Source organism: Sebastes fasciatus, chromosome 2 (genome assembly GCF_043250625.1).
Source record: "Sebastes fasciatus isolate fSebFas1 chromosome 2, fSebFas1.pri, whole genome shotgun sequence".
In the NCBI taxonomy this organism is placed as follows: Eukaryota; Metazoa; Chordata; class Actinopteri; order Perciformes; family Sebastidae; genus Sebastes; species Sebastes fasciatus.
In genome coordinates, this window is record NC_133796.1 from 42,156,221 (window position 1) to 42,183,441 (window position 27,221).

The 27,221-nt window shown below is 42.2% G+C and overlaps 1 protein-coding gene and 1 long non-coding RNA gene across 10 annotated transcripts in view; one reads left to right on the plus strand and one right to left on the minus strand.

Annotated features, from left to right (window-relative positions):
• The window catches only part of nav2a (neuron navigator 2a), a 190,079-nt gene that overhangs the window by 82,175 nt on the left and 80,683 nt on the right, over positions 1–27,221 (plus strand). For 8 of the 9 annotated variants that reach the window (XM_074624398.1, XM_074624419.1, XM_074624408.1 and 5 more), the window contains 5 exons: positions 4,973–6,179; positions 9,923–10,032; positions 10,141–10,249; positions 12,033–12,494; positions 22,034–22,156. In XM_074624398.1, coding sequence (XP_074480499.1) covers positions 4,973–6,179; positions 9,923–10,032; positions 10,141–10,249; positions 12,033–12,494; positions 22,034–22,156 — 2,011 coding nt within the window. Of the gene's footprint in view, positions 1–3,936; positions 4,379–4,972; positions 6,180–9,922; positions 10,033–10,140; positions 10,250–12,032; positions 12,495–22,033; positions 22,157–27,221 lie in introns of those variants that run through there. The other variant, XM_074624466.1, reaches the window with a different exon arrangement.
• LOC141761517 (uncharacterized) overlaps positions 1–27,221 on the minus strand; it is a 161,441-nt gene that overhangs the window by 41,724 nt on the left and 92,496 nt on the right. The window lies entirely within an intron of this gene.

Consider the following 27,221-nt stretch of genomic DNA (forward strand, 5'->3'; position numbering starts at 1 on the left):
AAGACTCTTCTGAGTTTAGTTTGGAAGGAAAAGTGCTTCCTCGAGTGCATTTTGTGCTGATAATTAAAAGCTGGTTTCTCAAAGTGCATCTAGTAAAAAAAGCCACGGTGACAATTTGTGGTCAGAATATTTACTAGAGATGTCTTCTACCAGGTGTATTATCCATTTGATCGTGGTTGTCGTAAATTTTGAAGCTGTGATTTTTAATCTTAAAATGTGAACTTTTCCCAGCTTGAGCCTAAAAAGAAGACTCAGGCAGCACTTTTTTTTCCTAAATTAAATCTATCCCGTCTTCTGGCCACTTCATTACATGTAAATATAGAAGGTTCTGTTTTAAGGGGGACATATCATGAACAAGACTTGGCCCAAACCGAGTACATGTCTGGACCGTGTTGGTCAGTGAATTTGTGGCTAAATTGTTACACATATAGTCAGTGGTCATGTCTATAATGTTAAATCCAGGTCCGGCGAGGACACTAGTGGACGCTGCTCCACTCAACTGGCCGTTAGAGCGGTGACGTATCTGTCATCGTTGAATGCACCTGATTGGTTCCTGGTTCTCTGCTCGCCATTTCAAACAGGAGACAACATGGCGGCCTGCTCGTAAACTTTCTGTTATTCCGTCTAAACAATCCACCAAAATCTACTTCTGGAAACATTTGAATCGAGAAATAGGCTATGCCTAACAATGCCAGAACTAGATCACCTAGTTTCACAGCTTGGTCCAAGGAAGCGTTGCACTGGACGGGCTCATTTGCATAAAGGACTGTTCCCGCCTTTTCATTTTGAAAGAGCAACGACCAATGAGGAAACTCCAACACTCGGCCGACCAATAGTGTAACTTCGTCAGTCAGTCAGACACTCAGTCAGACACTCAGTCAGTCAGTCAGTCACTCAGTCAGTCAGTCAGACAGTCAGTCAGACAGACACTCACTCACTCACTCAGTCAGACAGACACTCAGGCAGTCAGTCAGACACTCAGACAGTCAGTCAGACAGTCAGTCAGACAGACAGACAGACACTCACTCAGTCAGACACTCAGACAGTCAGTCAGACAGTCAGTCAGTCAGACAGTCAGTCAGACAGTCAGTCAGTCAGTCAGTCAGACACTCAGTCAGACAGTCAGTCAGACACTCAGACAGTCAGTCAGACAGTCAGTCAGTCAGTCTGACAGTCAGTCAGACAGTCAGTCAGACACTCAGTCAGTCAGTCAGTCACTTAGTCAGTCACTCAGTCAGTCACTTAGTCAGTCACTCAGTCAGTCAGACAGACAGTCAGTCAGTCAGTCAGTCAGTCAGTCAGTCAGACAGTCAGACAGACAGTCAGTCAGTCAGTCAGTCAGTCAGTCAGTCAGTCAGTCAGTCAGACAGACAGACAGACAGACACTCAGTCAGTCAGTCAGTCAGTCAGACAGACAGTCAGTCAGACAGTCAGTCAGTCAGTCAGTCAGTCAGTCAGTCAGTCAGTCAGTCAGTCAGTCAGTCAGACACTCAGTCAGTCAGTCAGTCAGACAGCCAGTCAGACAGCCAGTCAGACAGTCAGTCAGTCAGTCAGTCAGTCAGTCAGTGACAGTGTAGGGATGGCCCAAAAGTCCAGCCAAAAGCTCACTTTTTCAGTGCTTGTGCACATACATGTTACATGTGTATATCGTCCCATCACTAGATGTGGCTCTCCTACGTACTGTATGTCAAATGCAGGCTCATTAGAATATACCGCCCACAGCTTGAGATCTACCTTTGCAAAGGTGCAGCATATTTTTCTCTCCAGCCAATCAGAGCAGACTGGGCTTTTTCAGGAGGGGCGTTTCAGACAGAGGGTGAATACAGGTATATTCAGACAGAGGGTGAATACAGCTATATTCAGACAGAGGGTGAATACAGGTATATTCAGACAGAGGGTGAATACAGCTATATTCAGACAGAGGGTGAATACAGGTATATTCAGACAGAGGGTGAATACAGGTATATTCAGACAGAGGGTGAATACAGGTATATTCAGACAGAGGGTGAATACAGGTATATTCAGACAGACAGGATGAGAAAAAGAATGTGTTTTTAAACATTAAAGCATATAATTATGTTTTCTTAGAAACCCAAAATACAAGTATGAACCTGAAAATGAGCATGAACACACATGAATCTGACTTCTTTTATTGGCAAAGTGTTGAACCTTGTCTGGAAACCTTGGTTGGGTTTATGATGCAACAATGTCCAAGTCCATCACTCCAGTGTCACTTCTGACCCAACACGTTGAAGATTGACCACTTTCCTTCACCCTTAGCAACCCAACTAGAGCATGTCAGTCCCGGTCAGCGGGTCCAGCCATGACAAGGACCAGCTGTCCCCAGTGTCCAGGGCCTCTCCATGTCCTGCCTTTCTTCTTCTGTTCCTTTCTGGCTCAAAATGTCCGAGCTGACCCCATTCACGGACGGCACAGACCGTCCTGCTGGCCCACATCAAAGCTTCAGTCATCCAAAACCTACACTGCCGGTCCCCTTATTCTCTCTGCTGCAATATAATCACAGCAGGTCCCCCTCTCATTCAGCCGCCTCCAATAGGACGCCATCTATTAGCAACCTGACCCACTTTCCCGATTGCTAACTGCTAGCACGGCTAATTGGGCTCTAATCACTTCCTAATGGATGTATTGTTCCAGGCTGCTCTCACTAAATGCTAAACAGGGGGAGAAAGGAGAGGCGGCGAGCGAGTGCCTATTTCTGATTAGGACATGAAAGGTGCTGTAAAAATGAAATAAAGTGGAGAGCCAGATGAGGAAGGGGTAAACAAGCGGGTTGAGCGTTTAATATTCTGCCTAAATGGTGACTTAATGAAACCACATGAATAACATATGAATATGGAATTAATGCAGCTGGCCTGAATTAAAGGAAACTTCACTCATAACCAAATGAGCACTGTGCGTTATATCAGTGGTTCCCAATCCTTTTCTATCATTGCTTAAACTGACAACCTGATTAATTGTCACATTTTATGGATATTTCATACTATATTCAATGCATAACAATAACAGTACAGAACAACTGATCAGTTGTACAATTAACCCAAATAGTGAATGCAATAAAAGCAAGAAATTTGTGTAAAATTAGTGATTTGGATGAATTTTGAGCAGATTATTTCCTGTGAAAATTGCATCAGAGATGAGTTTTCCTGTTAGATTTAGGAATTATTTGTCTGTATAATGTATTATTTATTTTTAACAATCATACATTCTTGATAGGCTTCTTTTTTGACAAATTCAGTGTCTTCTTCTCCCTGATGTTTTTCTATATTAAAAAAATGTGGCCTCACGACCTCCTGTGAAGCTTTAGTGACCCCTAATAGGGGTTGGGAACCCCGGGTTGGGAACCAGTGAGTTATAGGATCATTTCATGTGTGCACCATCGGAAATATCACTGAGAATGATTCTATATGCACCATATTTAGTCATTTTCATATATGGTTGAGCAACAAAAGTCTTGTTTTCTCTAAAAAAAAAGTAGAAAAACTATACAATGGAGTGAGATCATTTACTTTTTTCGAATCCAAATCAACTTTCACATTACATTTATTTAGCTGTCACTTTTATCCAAAGCAACTTACATTAAGTGCATTCAACTTGATTCGAGAATTGTCTAAAATCAGGTCAAATTTGTCTTTATGCTAATGCAACAACCTGCCCAATTCTATGTTCTTTTCAAAATACTGATTTGTATTGGACAAAGGTTGAAGGGATGGTTCAGGTGTTTCTCAGTGGGGTTGTATGAGGTACTTCTCCATAGTCAGTGTATTATCTACAGTAGATGACGGTCGCTACACCCCCAGTTTAGAGAAGCAGACAGGAGTACCTGAGGCCCCTAAAAGAAATCAATATCAGTTTAAGTGTACACTATATTTAGAATATTTTTGTCCATACAGTCCATGTTTGCAACAGGGAACTGAAGTCGTTATATATGATCTCGCCAAATCAACCAGACTCCAAAATATAGTCATTTGACCTCACAGAACACGGGAGCTGCTGGTCCACTGCTGCCTCCATCGGTCAGTTTGTTTGTGTTATTGTGTGACTTTGGTGTTTTAAAAGGTTAGTTCGGATTCACCAAAGTGCGTGCTTGTGTGTGTGTGTTGGGTATGTTGGGTATGTTGCAATGGAAGGAACTGTTATGATTAATTCCTCCCAGTACTCCCTGCAGAGGCCCTCTCTCTCACTGGCCGTTGGTATTTGAATATTCAAATGTTACTGGTCTGAACTCTGTGCTGCTGGCAGCACCCCTCTGCTTACTCACCAACAACCTCAGCAGCTCTCAGGATACTCTAGTTCTCACAGTAAGAGCAGTGACTTCACTCCAGGGATTTCAGCTCTTCTCTCACTCCTTCACCTCTTGGTAAGTTTGCTTGTTGAGAGTCTGCTGAGTCACTTGTTGCACATTTATCCAGACAATTTCTTCTGGCTGATAAATGTAGCAGTGGTTTACAGGAGCATGTTTAAACTGCACTTCTGTTCATGTCCAGTTAAACTGTATTTTTATACCGTTTATGAATCTAATTTATAAGGCACTGAGTCCATGTAACCAGACAGTGTTTCTTTGTGAAGCAGAGGGACACTGACCAAAAGCAGTCCATATAAGTCCGAGCCTTATAAGTGCAGCAGCACTGCTTCTCGACTTGGCCTGCTTGGCACGACTTTAAAGCACTTGAGCCTGCTCCTCATTGTTTTTATAAACAGTTTGTGATGGGCTCCTCTCATTGCCAGTGTTAAGGGGTTTTTAACAGTTTTGGTGGCTCGCCCGAAGGAAAGTAATGGCACGTTTGGCTGTATCAACTCAGGCCACCTCCAGGCCCTTATAAGGCCACTTTGTGTGGGGTCAAAGACGACTCTGCATCTGGTTTCTCATCTCTCCCCCAGATCCTCCCTCTGCTCCACTTTTCCTCTTCAACTGTATCTCATTGTTTAATCAAATGTCTCTTTTCTGGTGCAGATTCCTCAGAGGGCATGACCTCACAGCCTTCGGTGATGACGGAGCATGCTCCGCCATCTGCAGTGACCGTCAGCTCCTCCACCAGCATCCCCGCTGCTACCTCCGCTCATATTCCTCCCCCGTCTTCGTCCTCCTCCCCTTCCACGGCCATTCCTCAGCCCAACTGCAACAGCAAGCCCTGGAGGAGCAAGTCGATGAGCTCCAAGCACATTTCCCCCTCTCCTTCCTCCACCAGCACGTCTGCCATGCAGTCCGTCAAGCAGGAGAAAGACGCCTCCTGTAAGGCTGAAGCTCCTCCTAAGGTTGCCGCTCAAAAGTCAATGTTGGAGAAGCTTAAGCTCTTCAACAGTAAAGGAAGCTCCAAATCGTCCAGCTCCTCTAATGGAGTAGGGGCACAGACTGACAACGCTGCCCCAGCCAGGCAGCTTGGAGCGGCGCAGGTGGAGAGAGCTGAGACCGGCTCTAACACCGAGCCCCTGGAGGAAGATGATGGCAACGTCCGGCCGGGAATGAACGGGACCAGCAACGGGGCCTATGGAGCAGCTCCCTCAGCAGGTACCACTGTCTCCACAACAGCCAGCAGCCCCAAAATCGCCCTGAGGGGCATCGCCCAGCGCACTTTCAGCAGAGCTTTGACTGCAAAGAAGGGCTCTGTGAAAAGCACAGAGAAGGACAAGGAGAGGGGGAAGGAGAAAGGGAAGGAGGTGGGGAAACGCATCTCGTTCCCCGACAGGACAGAGCTCAGGGGGGACGAGCTTAAGGAGGAAGTAGAACCTGTTGCTGTAGACACGGACAGCTCAAACAAAAGGACCTCTAAAATCACCAGCTTCATTCCCAAGGGGGGTAAAGTGGCCAAAAAAGAGAGTTCCACCCCTGCACACAGCGGAATACCAAAGCCAGGAGGCAAAGCCCCGGGAGTCGGGGGGAAAGCTTCCTCAGTGAAGGAGGCGGGGGAAAGGCCTCGGAGCATGCGGTTAGGAGGGGGTCTCGCCATGCACCGCGGGCCCCTGGACAGAGACAGGGACAGCAGACACTCCAGCTCTACCTCCAGCCTGGCCTCCACAGAGGGAAAGACCAGCGCCTCCCCTGTGGCAGGAGGAGGCTCTACACAGAGCACAGCCAGCAACACCATCAGCGTGCAGCTACCTCAGACTCAACAGCACCACAGCCACCCCAACACAGCCACCGTCGCACCCTTTATGTACAGGTGAGATCACACACTGGGGCTGTAAACACCAAAACAAATTTACATATTTATATTCATATTTGTATTATCTCCATCACATGAAATATGTGTGACAATCAAAGTTAAATTTAGGAAAGAACTTATTTGAATAAGAATGTAACACTCAAAATATCAGATACTCTGCTGCATCAAGACTGTGGGTAGATAGACACTTCACTACATCTTGGATGAATCTGGAAGATTAGATCACATATAAAAAGGCAAATAAAATTAAGTACAAAACAAGGTAAAGCACAGGTGTGCAGGTATCCCTTTTACATTAAAAGATTAAAAAAAAAACTGTCATTGGGTCATGCTTCATGTATCAGAAATCAGAAATACTTTATTGATCCCCAGGGGGAAATTAAGACGTGACAGTTTATCTTATTTATAAGCATAAAGAAATATGAGAAAAATAGAAATAAAGGAGTATGTAAAATGTAATTGATGTACATAATGCTACAATATATAACACAATATATGTAGAGTAATATAAATAAATAAGAAATATGTACAAACATGTGCATCAAACACAGAATATATAACAACAGTGTAAATAATTAAATAAACAATACAAATCTATTAAGTGTGTTAAATATAAATACAAGAATAGTGTAAATTAGAATTAAATAAGAATATTTCTTAAAATGCACAGTATAAATGTAGTATTAATGCCAGAGTATTGCATAGTTGAATTATTGCACAAATGATTGTGCAGTTCAGAGAGTAAGTGGTTCCCTGAAGGAACGAGGTCAGACTCTTTATGAAGTGGCTGATCATGAAACTCCACTAATTTTGTTCTATTTACAGGTTTTGGGTAGTACTACTGCATAAATGAAAAATGTTGCATAAAGCCTTTTGTGGCATCAGAAAGGTTGGTTGGGGCTGAAGGCTACAAGTTTGAAAATGAACAAATGTGTGGGGGTGTGGAGTTAGAAAGAAGTGAGCTCACCAGACCTCTGTAGCCCGCTGCTCATCTCTGCAGGCTAGCGGCTCCATGCTGCATTAGCTACTACTAGCATAACACACCTGAATCTCTGACGCAACTGTTAGCGGCCTAGTTGCATTATGGGTAATTTAGGTACCAGGTTTTCACAAGGAAGAAGAATGTGTTGAATAGAAAAGACGATATCTCTGGTTCTGTTGCATCAATTCTGATATTGATTCTGATTTTGAAACGGTCCATCGTGAGTCCGACAGTGTTTATAACAGTGCAATGCTAAATCGGTGAAGCACTCTGTTAAATGGACTGTGTATAGGATTTGGCGGAATCTAGCGGTGTGGTTTCAGATTGCAACCAACTGAGTACCCCTCCGCTCACTCCTCCCTTTCCAAGACTGTTGTAACGTGAGCCGCCGAGTGCAAAACCGTGTTAACGCCGTTGGTCTTTGCTCAGAGGCCATCCTTACCCAACCCAGTCGGCAGAAAAAATGTTTGCATTGGACATTTCTGCAAACCACGTGATACGTGGAATGTCGACGTTTCTGAATCAAAGTACGCTTCATAAATACGTTTCATATCAGCCTCATATTACACTTACAGAAACACACAATGCCACGTGGTCAACATTGTGAAATGATTGGTTAGGTTTAGGCAACAAAACTACTTCGTTAAGGTTAGAAAAAACATCATGGTTTGTGTTCAAATAATAATGTAACAAGATAACAACGTAACGTAACAACCGTAACAACGCAACAAAACCACTATAAATAGGTTTAGGAAACAACTACATAGTTGGGTTTAAAACTACTGGGTTTGTATGCTGACACTGAATGTTGTGAACACGGAACAGCGGTCTCCTGGATGAAGCCTTGTGTTTGTTGGACCCATCCATCTCCCCTCCCGCCTGCCCGGTGTGTCTCTATTCACTATTTAAACTAGGTCACATGCTCTGACTGAGTGCAAAAACGTCACCATTCAAAGTATCCCTGGTTTGCAGAAATGTCCAATGCCAACATTTTTTGTGGCGACTGGGCTGCCATACCATAATAGAACTACTTTAGGAGCAATGGAAGTCAGACTGCAGCTGGCGGTACCACGGTTTTACACTCTGTGGCTCACGTTACCGCAGTTTCACAAGCGTGTCGGAGAACTACGGTGGCCTTCAGGTAACATAAAAACGTGACAGTCTCTCTCTAGAGCCAGAGTTTGGTTTGTCCGTTCTGGGCTACGGTAGAAACATGGAGGAGCAACATGGAGGACTCTGTGAAGAGGACCCGCTCCCTATGTAGACATGAAGGGCTCATTCTAAGATAACGAAAACATAAGTTAGTTTCAGGTGATTATACACTAATGAAAACGTAGTTATGAATATTATATTCCATTTCTGCTAAATCCTCCAAAATGTTGCACACTGTACCTTTAAGAATTAATGAGGCCTCATTGATAATCTTCCTGCTATAAATATCTTGAAGCTGGGCTTACTGGACACAGTGAGTCAGATCAGGCTTCATAAAACACTGATAACACAAAGTCATTAAACCACTGCACATTGCACATCCTCCTCCGACTAAAAGTCAAACACACTGCAGATTTTCCAGGAGTGGTGAGGTTGAATTCTTCAGTGACGACTACTTGAAGTCAGCAGATATTTACTGGAGTGTATTTGTTCAGTCGTTTACCTGATAACAGTTGTGGGTAAGCTGTTCTTGACTAGCTAAGCTTTTAAATAACTACAAACTGGTGCATGTAACCGTGGTAGAGAGTGTCTAGGGTTAAGTTTGTGAGAACTTTCTTTAAGTCATCATATACCTGACATTTGATTTCTCTGACAGCATCTCAAAGTCTCAAAATGGGAATCCAGCCATCTGTGAACTGTTAACCAGGAATGTCACATCTGTGTTTGTTCATGTGTGTGTATGCAGAGTGTATTGTCTGCATGTGTGTGCAAATATGTGTGGATGTTGTGTGCCTCTGACCTCTGTCCTGGTCCCAGTGTGATAAGGAAGGAGGTCCCTCTCGTTCTCTGTGAGTCCTTTAAACAGCCCTCTCATTAGCCTCCTGACACTTCCTGCTCTGCTGCCCTCTCTCCCTCTGTACATCCTGACTCGGAGCTAACCAGTCCACCTCTCCTCAACACCCCCATCATCAGTACTCATGAACTTTCTTTCTTTTGCTGTATACCTGTCAGCCACAATTACCTGCAGGATTATATCGCCTCCACTTGTCAGAAAGTATGTTTGACAGTAAATGAAAGATATAAGAAACGTTCCCCCCTCACCTGTCAAGAACTGTTGAACTAAAATGAAAGGGCCCTGCCAGAAATAATAGATATTAGCCATAAAATGTGTTAATGACCTCAAGTTTCAACCAATATTTGGTCAGTACAGAAAAGTTTCCATGCTGTGTAAGAGGCAGTCAGAGGTTTGGACTGGCTCACACTCAGAGAGAGAGCACAGTAGTCAACAGGGACAAAGTCTGAGACCGAAGGCTGGATATAACCGAGGCATTCAAAAGTCATCATCGGAAAAAGCAGCAGCCAGTGCAGCAGGGTGAACTGTATTGATTTATCCTTCAAAGACAACCTTTTTACTGGCATTCGGGGCTTAGCAGGCGTTCGTTTTGGACTCCGGTCACAAGACTTGAAACACAGCAGATTTCATTCTTAATCAGGTTTATCCCTCTTTCGTGACAATTTGCTGAATATTAGGTTGCCACTAAATGCACAATAATTCTGATTCGATAATACCCCCCCTTTGATCCCTCGAACTATTTGTTTTCCCCAGATCCCAAACAGACGACGAGGAAACAGAGGACACTGAAACGGGCTCAGGAGGAAGAGGTGGAGACGTTTCCTCCACCAAGACCAGCCAGCTCTCCATCGAGGACCTTTCAGGTGGGTGATCACTTATTGTATAGAGTCTCTGTTCGGCTCATTGTGCTGCTGAATGTTTCTGAGCTCGTTGTGGGAATGCTGATTCATTTCTTTTTTTGTCTCACTCAGGTGAAGACCCGGAAACGAGGCGGTTGCGTACCGTCAAAAACATAGCAGACCTGCGGCAAAACCTGGAGGAGACCATGTCCAGCCTGAGAGGAACTCAGGTCACACACAGGTAAACCATCACACAGGTTTATTCCCCCCCGCTGGTTTGAACTGCCAGTGACCCCACCTACGCTGCTTAGGAGGAGGGTTTGGGGTGAATAATAATTGAACAAGTTTGTTGTTGAACTCTTTTACTTCTTCTACAATTTGCAGTAACATATTGTGATTTTGTTTTTGTGCATTTCTATCCCAAATTCTTTACTGCAAATTTGTAGAAAAACTACGGAAGAGTATTAGGGCCATGCATAAGAAAAAATTAGATGGAGAACTGTTGAGAATAAAGTCAAAATTTTAGTATTTAAGTATAAAAATCTTTTCCTCCTCGGACTATTTTGTCTTATGTCTGGCAGTAATACTGAAAGCTCGGCCTTATTCTTGACATTTCAACATAATTCTCAACATTTGACTGCAAAAAACAAAACAACAGTGCCTGAAATTTACTTTTTGACTCACCGGCCAAGGTGACTGGAAAATGAGCAAGCATATTTTTTACCAGCCAAAATAATAAATTGCCTTTTTGTGTCACATATACATTTGTTTCAGTACATTTCATTGAAATAATAAGGTATTATTTTGAATAAAAACTTAGAGAGGAGGCCAAAGTCAAATTTGAAGCAAGATAATTTCAATATGTTGATCAATTCAAGCCTGAATACTAGGCTTGGGTGGTATCGATTTTCCATACCTTCATATCTTCCTCACATTTCACGGGGTATAGGCTACTCGGAGGAGTGCTTGTCACTAAAATGAGAATAGCTGGTCCACCTTAAAGGTCAGTCCACCTTAAGTGAGCCTGGTCCGTTGTTGCTGCTGACTTCTGGCCTTCCGACTATTACTCACTAAACGGAAAATCGCATTTTGCGCTTGGCGCAAAACTAACTTCCTATTCTGATTTATTTCTTCTTTTGCCCAACATTAACATTGAAAGTTAATCTTTTTCTCATCATCTGGCCCTAATACTCTTCCGTACATGTGCAGTAGGTGACAGTAGAATGATGCTGGACATTTTACTAAGAATAATCATCAGCACAAGTCATATTGTTAACTTCATATTGCATGTTTCTACTATAAAAACACACACTAAATGGGTCATTTATCAAAGAAATTAAAGTAAGAAAGTATTTTTTAAGTGATTTTCTGTTCACTTTGTCAGTTCAACACAGCTCATAGAGAAGTTTATGTTGCTGTGGAAAACAAAAGCTCTACTGTTTGAGGATCATCAAAGTGTAGCACCGCCTTCCAACGGCTGCTACGGCTGAGTGGCAAACAGGCCACATAAGGATAAGTGTTGGGGATTTGAACTGCCTCATGGTCAGCAGACTGTGTCTGTCTAGGTTTACAGGTATCACCTCTTCTTGTTGCCGTCTCACCCTTCTTTTGAGGGATCTTCTGCTTTGATTGCAGGGCCTGACTTTCTTGTCATCTTTGATTCAGGTTTAGCTCTAATCCCAGTAGTTTGACCTCTGCTCTGGCTGCACGTCTCAGTGCTGACCCAGCTGTCTCCATTTAGTTTAGGCTTTGTTGTAAGGTTCATATGTCCTGTTGTCCTGTTTAAGACCGTTACAAAGGACTTGTTTTCTTAACTTTCTACCTGTCCGTCCACCGAGGACATTATGCAGTTTCTCACTACTAGTTTGTTAGCTTACACTGAATCTGGTGGACAGATTGGCCTTGAGGAGTTGAATTGAGAAGTTCCTGTTCTTCTGTGTGCCTTAGTTGATAAAAGCATTCAAAATGTAGATTTACTTGTAGACCTGTCAATCTAATGGGGCTTCTCTCTGTCTCCTGCTCAGCACCTTGGAAACCACCTTCGATGGCAGCGTCACCACAGACATCAGCAGCAGCAGCGGAGGAGGAGGAGGAGGAGGAGGAGGAGGTGGTGGAGGAGGAGGTAGTGGCAGCAACAACAGCGGAGGAGGTCGCAGCATCCTCAGCCTCACTTCTACTCGCCCCTCCCTGTCGTCATGGCGACTGGGTCAGTCGAGCCCTCGTCTGCAGGCGGGCGACGCTCCCTCTATGGGGAACAGCTACGGCGGCCGGGTGGCCGGCGGCGGCCAGGGAGGACGCTACCTGTACCCCGGGCACCTCCGGCGGCAGCTGGCTGGCAGGGGAGGAGCCCTCTGCAGCGTGGACCTCGGAGACAGAGCCGGGGAGGACATTGACCTAGACGCCATCGCCGTGGACGTCACTGGATACATGAGCGATGGAGACGTGCTGAGCAAGAACGCTGCACGCACTGATGATGTCGCCAGCGGGTAAGTGGATTACACTGATGGAGACTTTTTAATCCTACAGACAGGTTTGGAAATTCCTGAAACAATTAGTGGCTGAATTGATAAACTGATCTACAGAAAATGACTTGACAGCAGTTTTGTTTTTTATCAAGAAAAATACCAAAGATGAGCTGGTTCCAGCTTCTCCAATGGGAGGCACGCTGCTTTTCTCTGTGTTTTATTATTATCAATAAAACACCTTTTGTTTTTCAATTGTTGGTTGGAAAAAAAAGACATCTGCTGATGTCACCTTGGGCTCTGGGAACTTGTGACAGGCATTTTCCACTGTTTTCTGATTTTGTAATCGATTAAAGGCCGGCTGGGCGATCTTCAGAAACCAGCAAGAGTACACTAGATTTTTAAAAATGATCCAACTGAAACTCAGCCCAGTGTTACCAACTCTTTTCCAATGAAAGTAGCTAGCAGCACTAGCTCCAAAAGTCACTCCATCTAGCAAGAAAGTTGCCAAGTCAGCCACAGCCCGTCCCTTCAGGCCTCCCTCCAAACACACTCCCCCAAAATGATCATTATGAATGTAAACAAGACAGGCAGCTGGGTAGACAGGTAAACAGGCAGCCAGGTAGACAGGTAGACAGACAGCCAGGTAGACAGGTAGACAGGTAGACAGGCAGCCAGGCAGCCAGGCAGCCAGGTAGACAGGTAGACAGGCAGCCAGGTAGACAGGCAGCCAGATAGACAGGCAGCTGGGTAGGCAGGTAGACAGGCAGCCAGGTAGACAGGTAGACAGGCAGCCAGGTAGACAGGCAGCGAGATAGACAGGCAGCTGGGTAGACAGGTAGACAGTCAGCCAGGTAGACAGGTGGACCGTCCAATCATTTCATTCGACAGGTTTATTACAGTACTGCGACAGCCACAAATACCATTTGATTTATTGATTGTAGGGATGTAATGAAAATTTAAACTCATATAAAAAAAGATTTTCTAAAATGCATGTTCCTATAATTTATTTATTTTGACATCCTTTGGTAGGTGAGCCAAAAACTGTATTTCAGAGACTACCTATAAATTAGCTCTACACCTTAACTTGCATAACAGTGTACTAATGAATTGGCAGTAAAGTAATGAAAGGTATTAATGAGTTACTTTGTGCTACTAACGTGCATCATGTGTTTATAGTTTGATATTTCTGCTTGGTTGAAATATAGTCTGTGAGTTTGCTGTAATACAAGCTTGCCAGGAGAGGGCGGTAGTGTTCCTGCCTTTTGTCCAAGTGCCAGATGATATCCCACAGTTGATTCTGTACAGCTCAGATCCCACAAGTATCCCATCTCTCTGTCTGCAGACACAGTGCTGCTGATAACCTGTTTGTTTGCTCTTTTAAAGCCACCGTCCATGTTGTAACAGGTCCCCTGCATGGGACATTTAAACCTCTGCTGTCATCAGTTAGTTATCAGATGAAGTTGTAAAAGGTGCCAACTCGCCTTCGCGTGGCATTGAAAGACCAGCATGGGCTGGTAATAGAGCTGCTGCAGAGATGTGTTTCAGTTCAAATTAATGCCAATGTAGAAAGGAGTGTGAAAGCTCAGGGAAGCAATGTGATAAAACACTCTGAAACACTGAGGTGGAATGACTTCCTCTGGCCCTCATCATGGGTCTGCACTGATTCACCTGCCCTGAGGCAGCTGGAGAAGTGGAGGGAGCTAAGTGCTCTTGAAGTACTTGATATGTCTGAATCTGTGGCTGAGCAGACAAAGGCCGAGCCACAGCCACACCTGGACAGGTGAGTGATGTGAGCAGGTGAGCGCAGCCATTCGCTTGCTCTGAAAACTTGATATCCGGGCTGTGAGGACGACAAGGCAAATTCAGAATCATTACCTTCTGATGATATTCAGATTATTTTCCTGGACACTTTTTTATTGATTAATTGATTCATCATTTAGTCTAATAGCCCTTTCACACCAATGACCAAGGTTGGACCAGGGTTAACCTACCCTGGAGGATTATAGAGAGAGGAGATGATGGTGACATCATCAATTTGAGCAAAAACATCAAATGTCACAGAATGATGCATGTTTTTGGGATACAGTGTAAATATAGTACACACAGCATGTTTAGCTTTATAAAATGTTGAACTATGTTGTATGTATGGAGCTGTAATGTATGCAGAAACATACAGACAACATACTGTACAGATTTATAGTATCTGTTCATCAACATGAACCTTTTCTCCTCTGTCTATCTACAGAACACATTTATTGATTTATTGATTTATTTACTTATTTTGAAACAAAACTGGAGCTTTTTGGCAAGTCACATCAGCTCTATGTTCACAGACGCAAAAATGAAGCATCCAAAGAAAATAACACTGTACCTAATGTGAAACATGAAGGAGGCTCGGTTATGTTATGGGGCTGCTTTGCTGCATCTGACACAGGGTGTCTTGAATCTGTGCAGGGTGCAATGAAATCTCAAGACTATCAAGGCATTCTGGAGCAAAATGTGCTGCCCAGTGTCAGAAAGCTTGGTCTCAGTTGCAGGTCATGGGTCCTCCAACAGGATAATGACCCAAAACACAGCTAAAAACACCCAAGAATGACTAAGAACAAAACATTGGACTATTCTGAAGTGGCCTTCTATGAGCCCTGATCTAAATCCTATTGAACATCTGTGGAAGGAGCTGAAACATGCAGTCTGGAGAAGGCACCCTTCAAACCTGAGACAGCTGGAGCAGTTTGCTCACGAGGAGTGGGCCAACATACCTGTCGACAGGTGCAGAAGTCTCATTGAGAGTTACAGAAATCACTTGATTGCAGTGATTGCCTCAAAAGGTTGTGCAACAAAATATTAAGTTAAGGGTACCATCATTTTTGTCTAGGCCAGTTTCATTAGTTTGTTTTTTTAAATGATTCTGCTGAACCATAATTAAAAAACAATATCTGATTTTCATTAGTTAATTTTTAGTGAATTTTTATTTATTATTACTTTTGTCAGTTTCAAGTTATTTCAGTGACCATTGTTGGTTTTTCTTTCTTTAACGGAAGGGTACCAACGATTTTGCCTACGTCTGTATATTCCTCTCTCATTCAGCAGCCTTGTTATGTTCATTTAACGTTACACTACGTTGTCCCTCACTGTCCCGTCATCTACCGCTTGTTTCTTCCTCACTGTGGATGGCCATTGGCTCCCGCACCTCGATGTCCCTCTGAACTAGGCACAGACTTGTGTCTCTCCCCCCACCCTTCTCCACATCCTCAGGCCATTTAGCGGTTAGCTCCATCACAGGCCTGTTAGCATCCACTAACTGGTTCTTCCAACCAGATGGATGTTTCTGTGTGATCTGTCTCTCTAATGCAGGCATTCACCTCAACACAATGGAGATGAGTGGAATTTGATTTGTGGTACTGACAGCATTAATACAGTTACATTGAGAACATGGAAGCGTATCATCTCTTTTCAGAGGCAATGTCTCTGTCCCTCCTGTTCTAAGCTACTTGAAATAATCCCTATCAATGTTCCAGATGTCCGGATAGAGACAGTTTTCAATGCTGTTAGCACCAAGTTAAATTCACCTTCCTTTTGGTGGACGTAGACATTTCAGAGACAGATATCTATCTATCTATCTATCTATCTATCTATCTATCTATCTATCTATCTATCTATCTATCTATCTATCTATCTATCTATCTATCTATCTATCTATATCTATCTATTGGGGCTGTCATTCAATTCAAATATTTAATTGTGATAAAGCACATGATTGTTCATAGTTAATCGTGATTAATCACAAATTAATCACAACTTTTTTTGTCTGTTCGAAATGAACCTTAAAGGGAGATTAGTCAAGTATTTAATCCTCTTATCAACATGTGAGTGGACAAATCTGCTGCTTTATGCAAATGTATGTATATATTTATTATTGTAAATCAATTACCAACACAAAACAATGACATATATTGTCCAGAAACCCTCACAGGTTCTGCATTTAGCATAAAACAATATGCTCCAATCATAACAGGGCAAACTGCAGCCCAACAGGCAACAACAGCTGTCAGTGTGTCAGTGTGCTGACTTGACTATGACTTGCCCCAAACTGCATGTGATTATCATAAAGTGGGCATGTCTGTAAAGGGGAGACTCGTGGGTACCCAAAGAACCCATTTACATTCACTGATCTGGAGGTCAGAGGTCAAGGGACCCCTTTGAAAATGGACATGACAGTTTTTCCTCGACAAAATGTAGCGTATATTTGGAGCGTTATTTAGCCTCCTTCCCGACAAGCTAGTCTGACATGGTATGACATTCCTTTGGTTTTCTAGTTTCCATATGGTACCAGCATCTTCACTCTAGCTTTAAAACTGAGCCGCTACAACCTAAAAATCACAAGTCGCGTTAATGCATTATAGAAATTAGTGTTGTTGAAACAAATTTGCATTAATGCGTTATTGCGTTAACTTTGATGGCCTTAATATCCATACTATATGCAGTGCTATGTTCTAATTTTGTTTTTTTTTACTGTTGGTCAGGCCAGACAAGCAATGTCAAGACGTCACCTTCAGTTCTGAGAAGTAGTGATAATTTTTCACTATTTTCCCACTATTTCACATTTTATAGACAAAATGATTAATCAGCTAAACAAAACCACACCTGAGGGATGAATCCTTAATAAAAACAATGATGAGTTGCAGCTCTAGACATTCATAAGCAGTCTAACAACTGAGATCAGATGAGCATCTATCATCTGTAGTTCATATATTTAACCTTACAACAGAGACAACATGACTGATGACACCACATTTAATATCTGCATCTGTTTTCTTCAGTCTCCAACCCCCTCCTCTCTCCAACGCCCTTTGGCTTCTCTGGCCCTTGGAGACAAGGACCCTCCCCCCCTCTGCTCGGGGGTATGTTTCCTGATCTACCCCTCTGCCCTCCCCCCTTCCCTCCCTTCCCTCCCTTCTTCCCATCCCTCCTCCACTCAGGAGGGAAAAGCATGTGGAGCTGAGCGGATAGGCTGCATACCAACACCGAGCTTCCACAGAGCAACACACACACACACGTTCAGGCTACACATGCACACACTGATAGCGCTCACTCACTTCTGATATCACCATGATCAAACACGCTCTCACCTGTTGATATTATTCACACAACAGGCTCAGACCTGATAACAGACAGAAGCCAGACGGTTGAAAACTGACACCTTTGCTTTGGAGATTTTGATCAACGGGGATCAACCGTCACCTGGACGTGTTTATTTTGCTTTGGACTACAGTGTGTTTCCATGTTTGAGGCAGAAAGGTACGTCACAGTGTTTGAAATCAGAAGCTCGAGAGGAGATTGTTTTTTTCCCAGAGCGTGACATTTAGTGAATTTCCTGCTGTCAGTACCACAGTGCATGCATTCTTAGTAAGTCAAATATTTCTGCAGCTTCATTTACTTAAGAACTTTTGCTTGTGTTAGTTGCACGGCTGTGTAAACCGGTGTCAGCCCGTAAACTGCCTTGTTTGGACACGTTCGTCCCGCTGCAGGAGGTTACAGGTTAACAAGCATCAGGAACAGGAGGACAGGGAGGCTCGGTTACTCATTAGTGTGAAGGATTAATATGTGTGTGACTGCCCGGCCATCTTCAAGGTGACTTTTAGATGATGGATGCTTCCCATAAAGGACAGCTAACCCCCCCTCAGAGTGTGTCCTCTGTCATTATTCACCTATCTTCTTTGTCTCTCTTATTGTGAAAATACGCTTCAGAACAAGTCTTATATCGGTGACTGGTGGTCCATGGGTCATTTAACGTCGGTGGTGGTCATCTTTGCTTGACATAATATCTTAAAAACAGATAAAAGCTACAGCATAAGATGAATAAGAGAAGGCACTACAGGTGAATCGGGTAAACATGTTTAACTAATAGATATCACCATGATAATTCCACAGTTGATTAATTACATTAAGACAATTATTTTTTTTTGCATTACAAGTTTTCTGTAAATGTATGTTTAAATTTGCAACTGAGGTATTATCTTATTAAATATGTGCTAATTTGCATTCATTTCCAGAACAAAAATCTGAACATTGGATAAAGCCAGATTCAAAATTCTTGTTTCCTTTTGTTGACATATTAGAGTCAAAGGTTTTTACAGAGGGAATCTCTTTGTATCACTCCATCAGAAAATACCGTCAACAGTCATAAAATAATACATTTTTGTCATGTTTTTATGACTAAAATGTTGTATAAATCAGGCTATGAGTGATATATAGACAAACCCCTCAGTAATAACCTTAAGGATACAGATAGGAATGTAAGTGTAAAGTTTGGTGGGTGTGCGTGCTGCTGAAGTGGAGATCTCTGGCTCAGAGTCTGAGAAAAAACTCACTTTGAGGAAACAGCCTTTAAAGATATGGATTGTAAAATTCCGTTTGTTCTGAAGACACTACAGATGAATAAGGGGAAAAATGAACAGATATCACCATGGAACTGCCTTAGTTGATTACTGACATTAAGACAACTGTTTTTTGTATTAGAAGTTTTCTCAAAATGTATTTTTAATATATTTAAATATGCAAATGAGGCATTATCTAATGCTAACTTTTGGTTGAATTTAGGAGAAATTTACAGATACAAATAGACAAAGTAGTAAAATAAACATCTAAATATATATTTGAGATGTTTTCTTTCCACTACACTGAAAGAAGACTATGGAAGCAAAATAACCCAAAATCTCAAAAATAACCAGTGCATGAAAAATGCAATGTTTTGCCTGCAGTCACCTTAAGATTCATAAAGACATAAAGACATGTCCTCTCTCTTCAGGATGTTTGTTCCAGCTCTGTGGTGCATGGTAACAAAATGCTGACTGTCCATGTTTAGTTTGGACTCGGGGTAATGGGTAATGGAGAGAGTAGCCACAGCTTTTATTCATGGTCTGGTTAAAACGTACATCATCTGGTACTTTCAGCTGTTCTGCTAAAGCAGTATTCACATACTGCTGGGTACAAAAAAATCAATCCCAGTCTGCTTTATGTCTGTTTTATTACAAGACTTTGTTGCATAGTTGATTCTGATTGATCAATCATGGCGTTCTACGGTCTGTTATTTCTTTATAGCAAACCGCTGCTGTGTTTAACGGACCGTTGCTATGTATAACAGACCGTTGCTATGTATAACAGTCCGTTGCTATGTATAACAGTCTGTTGCTGTGTATAACAGACCGTTGTTATGTATAACAGGCCGTTGCTATGTATAACAGACCGTTGCTATGTATAACAGACCGTTGCTGTGTATAACAGACCGTTGCTATATATAACAGACCGTTGTTATGTATGACAGTCCGTTGCTATGTATAACAGTCGGTTGCTGTGTATAACAGACCGTTGCTATGTATAACAGACCGTTGTTATGTATAACAGACCGTTGCTGTGTATAACAGACCGTTGCTATGTATAACAGACCGTTGTTATGTATAACAGTCCGTTGCTATGTATAACAGTCCGTTGCTGTGTATAACAGACCGTTGCTATGTATAACAGACCGTTGTTATGTATAACGGACCGTTGCTATGTATAACAGTTCGTTGCTGTGTATAACAGACTGTTGCTATGTATAACAGACCGTTGCTATGGGCGCAACTCTGATGTCGGACTCTGGAGGACCATTTTTATGTCAAATTATTGATTTCTTCAGTAAGTAGCTGTGTAATGAGCAGGATAATGTACAGCTAGCAGGTCATTGTTGTGATTAAACCCCTTCAGGGCGGTGCATTACCCCTCTACTATGTGTCAGGGTGCCGCATCGCCCTGTCAGGGTTTATTTCACCACATGACCGGCTTGCTGTACATTATCCACTACTTACTGTATATCACCCTTCGCTGCAGTTGCCCTCAGCTGTACAGAGCTCTTTTTGCTTCTTTTAGCGTATTGTTTTGGTTTTCCAGCCTGCAAACTTGGCTCTCATCAACCCGAATTCCAGCAGCAGCTGTGTTGAGTTCAAAACAAAATTCAACAGACCAAGTGAATAACTAACTGGGATGAAATGAAACATCTATACGTAGCAGCTTTTCAGCTTGTTCTGTGCCCCTGATTGGACACGGAAAACTTCATTATTGCAACTAGAACTGCAACGATTATCCCATTAACTGATTAGTTGTCAACTATTAAGCTACTATTTTGCTAATTGATTAATCGGTTTGACTAATCTTGAGTAAAAAAAAAAAAGGCTAAATTCTCTGATTCTAGCCTCTTAAATGTGAATATTTTCTGGTTTCTTTCCTCCTCTATGACAGTAAACTGAATATCTTTGAGTTGTGGACAAAACAAGACATTTGAGGACGTCATCTTGGGCTTTGAGAAACACTGATGGACATTTTTCACCATTTTATAGACCAAACAACAAATCAATTAATCCAGAAAATAACCGACAGATTAATCAACAATGAAAATAATCGTTAGTTCCAGCCCTAATTGCAACTTCATTTTCCATTAAATGAATTCCTGATCATAGTTGCAGCTGTAAACATTATAACATCTGCAGTTTGTTCAGCATCTGTACAGGTTTGCTCCGCTGAGTGACTTCTGGTTGCCGTTATGTTTCCATGTCGCAGCTCAGATGCTGATTCAGTTTGACTGCAGGTTACACAAAGGAGCTCTGTCTATAGGAAACACTGTGTGTACTGTATATACATGTAGGTATTGATGTGTGTTTGTGTGAGTGTGTGCTGGGTTGCCTCTTAGTGAGATCCACACACAGATAACACAGAAAGTGTTTTAGTGGTTGAACTCTTGCTGGGGCTTATTTTTCATCACAGCCCCACACAGAGAGCATTCAGCATGTCAACGGTCCAGCCTCAACTTTAAATCAGCAAACATTTCATTAAATTACACCTGGGTTAAATGAGTCAATATTGAGTTCCATTAGGAATCTCCTCCACAGGTCAATATTTGGGGAATTATCTGTTGTTGTTTTAGTTTGAATAGGAATGTTTGTGTTGAGCAGCTTCAGACTGTAGCTGCTGCTAACGGTCAGCCTCCGACTCCAACAACTAATAAATCCAGTCCATTCAAATCTAATTTTCCGTTATGAAATGAAATGAATGGCCTACTTAGCCTGCGCTTACATATATAGTGTATTTTGAGCTTCTTTTAACGTCCAGCTACTCATTCAATCATAATAAGCCAGCCAGGAGTTGATGATGGACTCTGTAGGTGATGAATGCAATAAGAACAGACTCATCCTCTACTGATTTTACAGACCACTGTTGTTTACACTGTTGTCACATGAGACAAATGTCTTCAGTCAGACAGTTTGCTGTGTTCAGTGGTTGTGTTTGCAAACTGTTTGGCCCTGATTGATGAGACCTTTGCCTCGGCCCGAAAACTAGATGGCTCAAAACAAACAACAAAAGCAGCTCTGAGAAGAAGAAAAAGAAGAGTGTGTTAACGCCGGCCAAAGTCTTAGACAAAGTGTGGTACTGCACAACATCAAATCATCCTCTCTGAGCCCTTTAATTGTGTGCCTCAGAACTGCTTCATGGAGATGACATCTGATGCGCTTTGTTGTGTTTTGCAGCTATATGACTGACGGAGGTTTGGGTCTGTATACGCGGCGTCTGAACCGCCTGCCAGACAGCATAGCCGGCGTCCGAGACACACTCCATCGGAACACGTCGTCAGGACAGGGAGATGCTGACAGGTGAGTCTTTTTCCCTTACACTTTGAAATGATCCATTTGTGATGTTCAGTTAATTTCAGGAGTCATTTTGTGATTCAGTGTTGCACTTTACCTTTTGGAGTGACAAATTTCCCTCAGCTTAGTTTGTCTACTTCTACTAATTCCAGTTGGTTCCCATTTGCATTATTGGTTTGTAATGCAGAAGAGTAACAGGTACAAAAGATGCAGCAAATGTCAATTTCACAAGACTTTTTTATTGCGAACCAGTTTACCTTCAGTTGGAATTGCAGTTTTTGCCATTTTAAATGCAATAACCAACGGTGAGCATGGTGATCTTTCAATGTATTGGACTACTTCTACCTACAGTTCCCTGAATACCTTTATACGCCACCGATAGAGTGCTACAGGGATGATGTATGTTTGTAGTTTAACCCAGGCTATTTACAAGTTAGCATCGCACTGGGTCCCTCGACAAAAATCCAATGGGATTGTTCCATGGGATTTTGGATTATTGTAAAAAAATAAGCTCTGTGGCAAACACATGTTTATGATACTTAAGGCTGGCCGTCACTAAAAGAGTTTTCAAATCTTAACAGATATTGAAAATGTGAGAGAGCCCACACATAATGACATGTTATGTTCAATTGAACAGTTTTGTTCCGGTAGTGTGTGATGAGCAACGGTTCAGCCAAAACAGCACACCACACACTAACAGATTCATTCATCAACAACAAGAGTCCCCAATAAAAAACGGAAATATCGCTAAATCTCTCGTGATCAAACGTGACTTTAGTGTCAACAAACATGGCGGACGACAGGAAGAATTAGCCATGTTAGTTTTTACTTTGTACTGAACATTCACAAAGGATGGATGGATGAAGTCAGAGACACGTTGAATAAACACTCATATTGTTGCCACAAATTAACAAGTTGGTCCTCCATTTCTGAGCTCCATCTTACTTTATGCTTCGCGTTTTGCATTAGCTCACGCATTAGCTCATGACGGCGGTTGTTCTTCCTTCTTCAGTCAGCTTGGTTCTCAATTGGCTATCGTTCTTTCCCACGTGACTGCGTCATCGGCTGTCCTCGGGGTTCCCCCCACACTCAACAGGATATCCCATTGTAATTATTGAACATGTTTAATATTTGTGATTTGAAATCGGTGTGGCCAGGATGGACTTCCGAGCCGATCGGGGGATGTAAAAAAACACTGTATCTGGAACGATAATCTTTACAACCATCAAAAAAATGTTCGGTTTTGCTGACGATTGTCGGGAGGAGGGAACCAGGAGGAGGGAACCAGGAGGAGGGAACCAGGCCCGAAATCAGCTGGATTCTCATGTTGTGTGTACCTGGCATTACACGCTTTGTTCAGCAAGACAATCTCCACAAATAAACACCACTTTTATGATTTTTGAAGCGTAAATGCAATCACTAGAAATAAAAAGCTAATATTAGGCTATAAACCAACTACACCACGGTCACGGTTTATATCATCACCACTGAGCTAGAGGCTGACTAGTGTTAGCCGTGATGACGTTTAGTAGTCTTATTTAGCCACTTGTTATCAACTGTCTTTTTTAAGAAGCCTAAAATCTTCAAAATTTCCGAGTGGGATATTTACTGACGTATTTTATGTCATAGAAAAATTAAACTTGTGTTAACTACAGATCTTATTTCAGGCATCTAACTAAAAACCCATTAAAAAAGCACATTGACTTCCAGACAAGGGAACCTGGAAGTGCTACTATGCTAACTCATTTCTGGGTTTTAGGACTAATTCCTGCAGCATTTCATTTTGAGATTTGGGTTTATTTTGCTTCCAAAACAGTCAGACTAGTGGAAAGAAAACATCCAAAATACACATTTAGGTGTTTATTTTACTACTTTGTCTATTTACATCTGTAGATTTCTCCTAAATTCACCGAAGGTTAGCACAAGATAATTACTCATTTACATATTCAAACATACTTTTCCGGAGCATTCTATTGAACATGATGAACTTGTTTGTGTTTGATCAGTTGTGGGTGTTTAGGCTTATACAGTAAATAAAGTTAGCCTGTGAGTTTGCAGTTTAAAGACATGTGAACAGAATAATGAAATGTATTGTCTGGAGAATTAAAATGGCATGTTTATGGGTGTAAAGATGCATACAAAAAGTTAAATATCACAGCTTTGCACATAAGATAGCAGCGGATGTGGAGAGCATTGGTTCAAATGACACCGTTTCTGTTCCTGGTTGACTATTAAACAAAGTGAACTGCTAAACAGTTGAAACATCATCCTGCCTAAGGCGTAATGTCTCAATAAAACTCTATTTCACAGAATGATATTGCACAGACTTGTACTGCTACAAAGGATGTGATGTAACTGAGCTTTGTGGAATACATCACACTGCTGATGCACCAACTCATCCTAAATGTTGGAGAATAGAAGTGAGACGCATGTATCTCGGTTGGTGTTATATACTAATATACTGGCCACAGCATGTAGTAAAGGGAGAAGATTGAGTATTCATGTGTCTGTGGGACTTCCCAGAGTGTCCCGGGTCTTTGTCCTGTCACAGAGATGGAGAGGGATTTGGTTCCTTTCTAATTGACAGACGGAAATGGATGAATGCCAAGCAGAGCCCCACCGTGTTGCGAGAGAAGGATGGGGGGTGGAAAGAAAGGGGGAGGGAATAAGCTTGATATGAAGATGAACTGCTGGTTGGATGAATAAGTGAGTGAAGGATAAACTGGGTGAGACAAAGGAATGACTTATCTCCTCAATTTATATCCAGCTAGCTATCATTAACATGGGACCTTTTATCAAACCAGCTTCTTGTGCAATATTTGACATTTGAAACAAAAGCCTTATAGTCTCACTGAACTGGTTACACGCAGACAGACATGCTTGTAGTCCTCTCGAGTGCTTCAAGCAGCCTTTTTCGTAAATCCTGAGGTGTGGCTAATTAGGGCAAAGGTCGAAAGTCTGGAGGACAGGAAATTTCCTGTCCTCCAGACTTTCGACCTTTGCCCTCTAGCTCCACATAAACTCAGTACTTCACATTAAACTCCCCCAGCCCTTAGGTGAGGATTAACACAAACTGTCCCTCTCCTCACCTTGCCTCTCTCCCCGCTTTCTTTTTCTCTTTTACAATGCAGGACTCTGGCTGCAGTCGAAAAAGTCTTTTTCTCTCAGGAAGGTTCCTAACGGAGTGAAATGACCCGGAAATATCTCAGTAACAGCCATGATAAGAGCTGTTTGAATCCTCTAAATACTAAGGAAAGGTGCTTCGGTGCTTCCTTTGTTATCTCCTTTAGCATAGGATACACTGGACCATCCTTTACCAAAGGAAAGGAGATAATGCCGTAATTCCTTGCGGCTGCAAGCATATAAAGCGAGGCCGTTCATGAAAACAAATGGTATGCCCATCTTGCATAGATTTAACACTTATTTTCATATATAAATATGAGTGGGCAGTGGAAACCATTCCGTTTCACTTTATTTAGAATTATTTATTTTGAACAAACAACAAATAAGTAAAAAAAATAATAACAAATAAAATGTAACAGTAAACACACAGCAAACTGTCAATAAACAAATAAACAACATAAATAAATATTACGTCCGAAAAGGAGTAGGAAGTATACATTTAATGGTTCTGCCCCTTCTCCAGAACTCTAAAATTAACTCAATATTTATCATATCAACTTTTGGACTTGCATTTTTATAGGCCTTTTGTGACTGGTAGCCTGTAGGCTATTCCTTTATTTATTTCAGTTCCAACTTTGGTAATGAAGTGATATTTGTCACCGGTTGTCCACGTTAGGTCAGATAATCCTTTATTATATGTTGATGTAAAGTGTTCCAGCAGCAGGAGGACCTGTGGTATCTGAAGCAGCCTGTCTTTTGTAGTCCATCTTTGGAACATTGTAGTTTCACCACGGCAGACCTGCGTCACTAACATCCGCCGCTGTCGCATCATAATTACTGAGCTTCTAGTGAAAGAGCGGTCGGATTCTCTGAACACCACGGTTATCTTTTACTAAGTCCTTCTGAATTCTCCTTCTCATCTTTCCTTGACCTCAGGACGTTTTCCATCGAGGTCAAGGACAAGTGCTTAGGAACAGACATTAGGACGTCATTTTTTGACTTTTGGACTGCAGCCCCCATCTCTCCTCTCACCTTTTGTTTTCCTCTGGCTTGTCTTGATTTGAGACTGAAGCAATTAAATGATAAAAGTTGGGGGATTCCACTTTTTTCCTTTGATTTTGTGCTTTCATGTTTCTCTGTGAGGTTTAATTGACCAAGTAGGCAGATGTTAAGTTTCTCTAGAAACATTTCTTCTTTCATGATCTTAAGTCAGATTCATTATTTCTTTCATAAGATTAGAGAGAAGGGCAAGGAGAGAGTTTTAAAATGAAGAGGGGACCACGCCTCCTGCTCCTCCTCCCCCCTGAAGGAATGTCTGATAAATGTGCTTACTGCTTTTAGTTTGGGATTAATTAGGAGAGGTGGAAGCGACAGATAACATGCATTAGCATAACAAGCGGAAGCCAGTGGAGCTGGAGGGTAAAGAAGATGTGGCTAATTTAAACCATGAGGGGGGGTTAATGGTGCAGTTTGAGCAGGTAGAGGACCTTTCTCTTCATGCGTTTTTAACATTGTGTTGGTTTGTGAGTGTCACAGTGGAAGTGGTAGAGCTCAGAGGTGTGTGCGGTCTGTATTTGCTCACTGGGTGTGTGACCCATCTATAAACCTGCTGTAGTTTAAATGCCTTTTTTACGTCCTTTGGTTTGGGATGCCGAGCCTCTCAGAGATGGAGGGGAAGTGGGGGTAGGGGAAAGGTGTTGGGTGTCACCTTATGACCCCTGGATGAGGAGGTCGCGAGCTTCAAAGGGTCGAGGTTCACATTTAGGAGCGTTCCTAAAACTGTTTAATCCTTCACGCTAAAACTCTCCAGATCAGACCCAACCTGCACTAATGAGGAGCATGAAGGATGCAACTAGAAAAACACAGCGTTCAAAGGCTTATTCAGATCTTTAAAAAATAAATAAATAAAGTTAAATAAAGTAAAAGTAAAATGTTTAATCGCAAATTA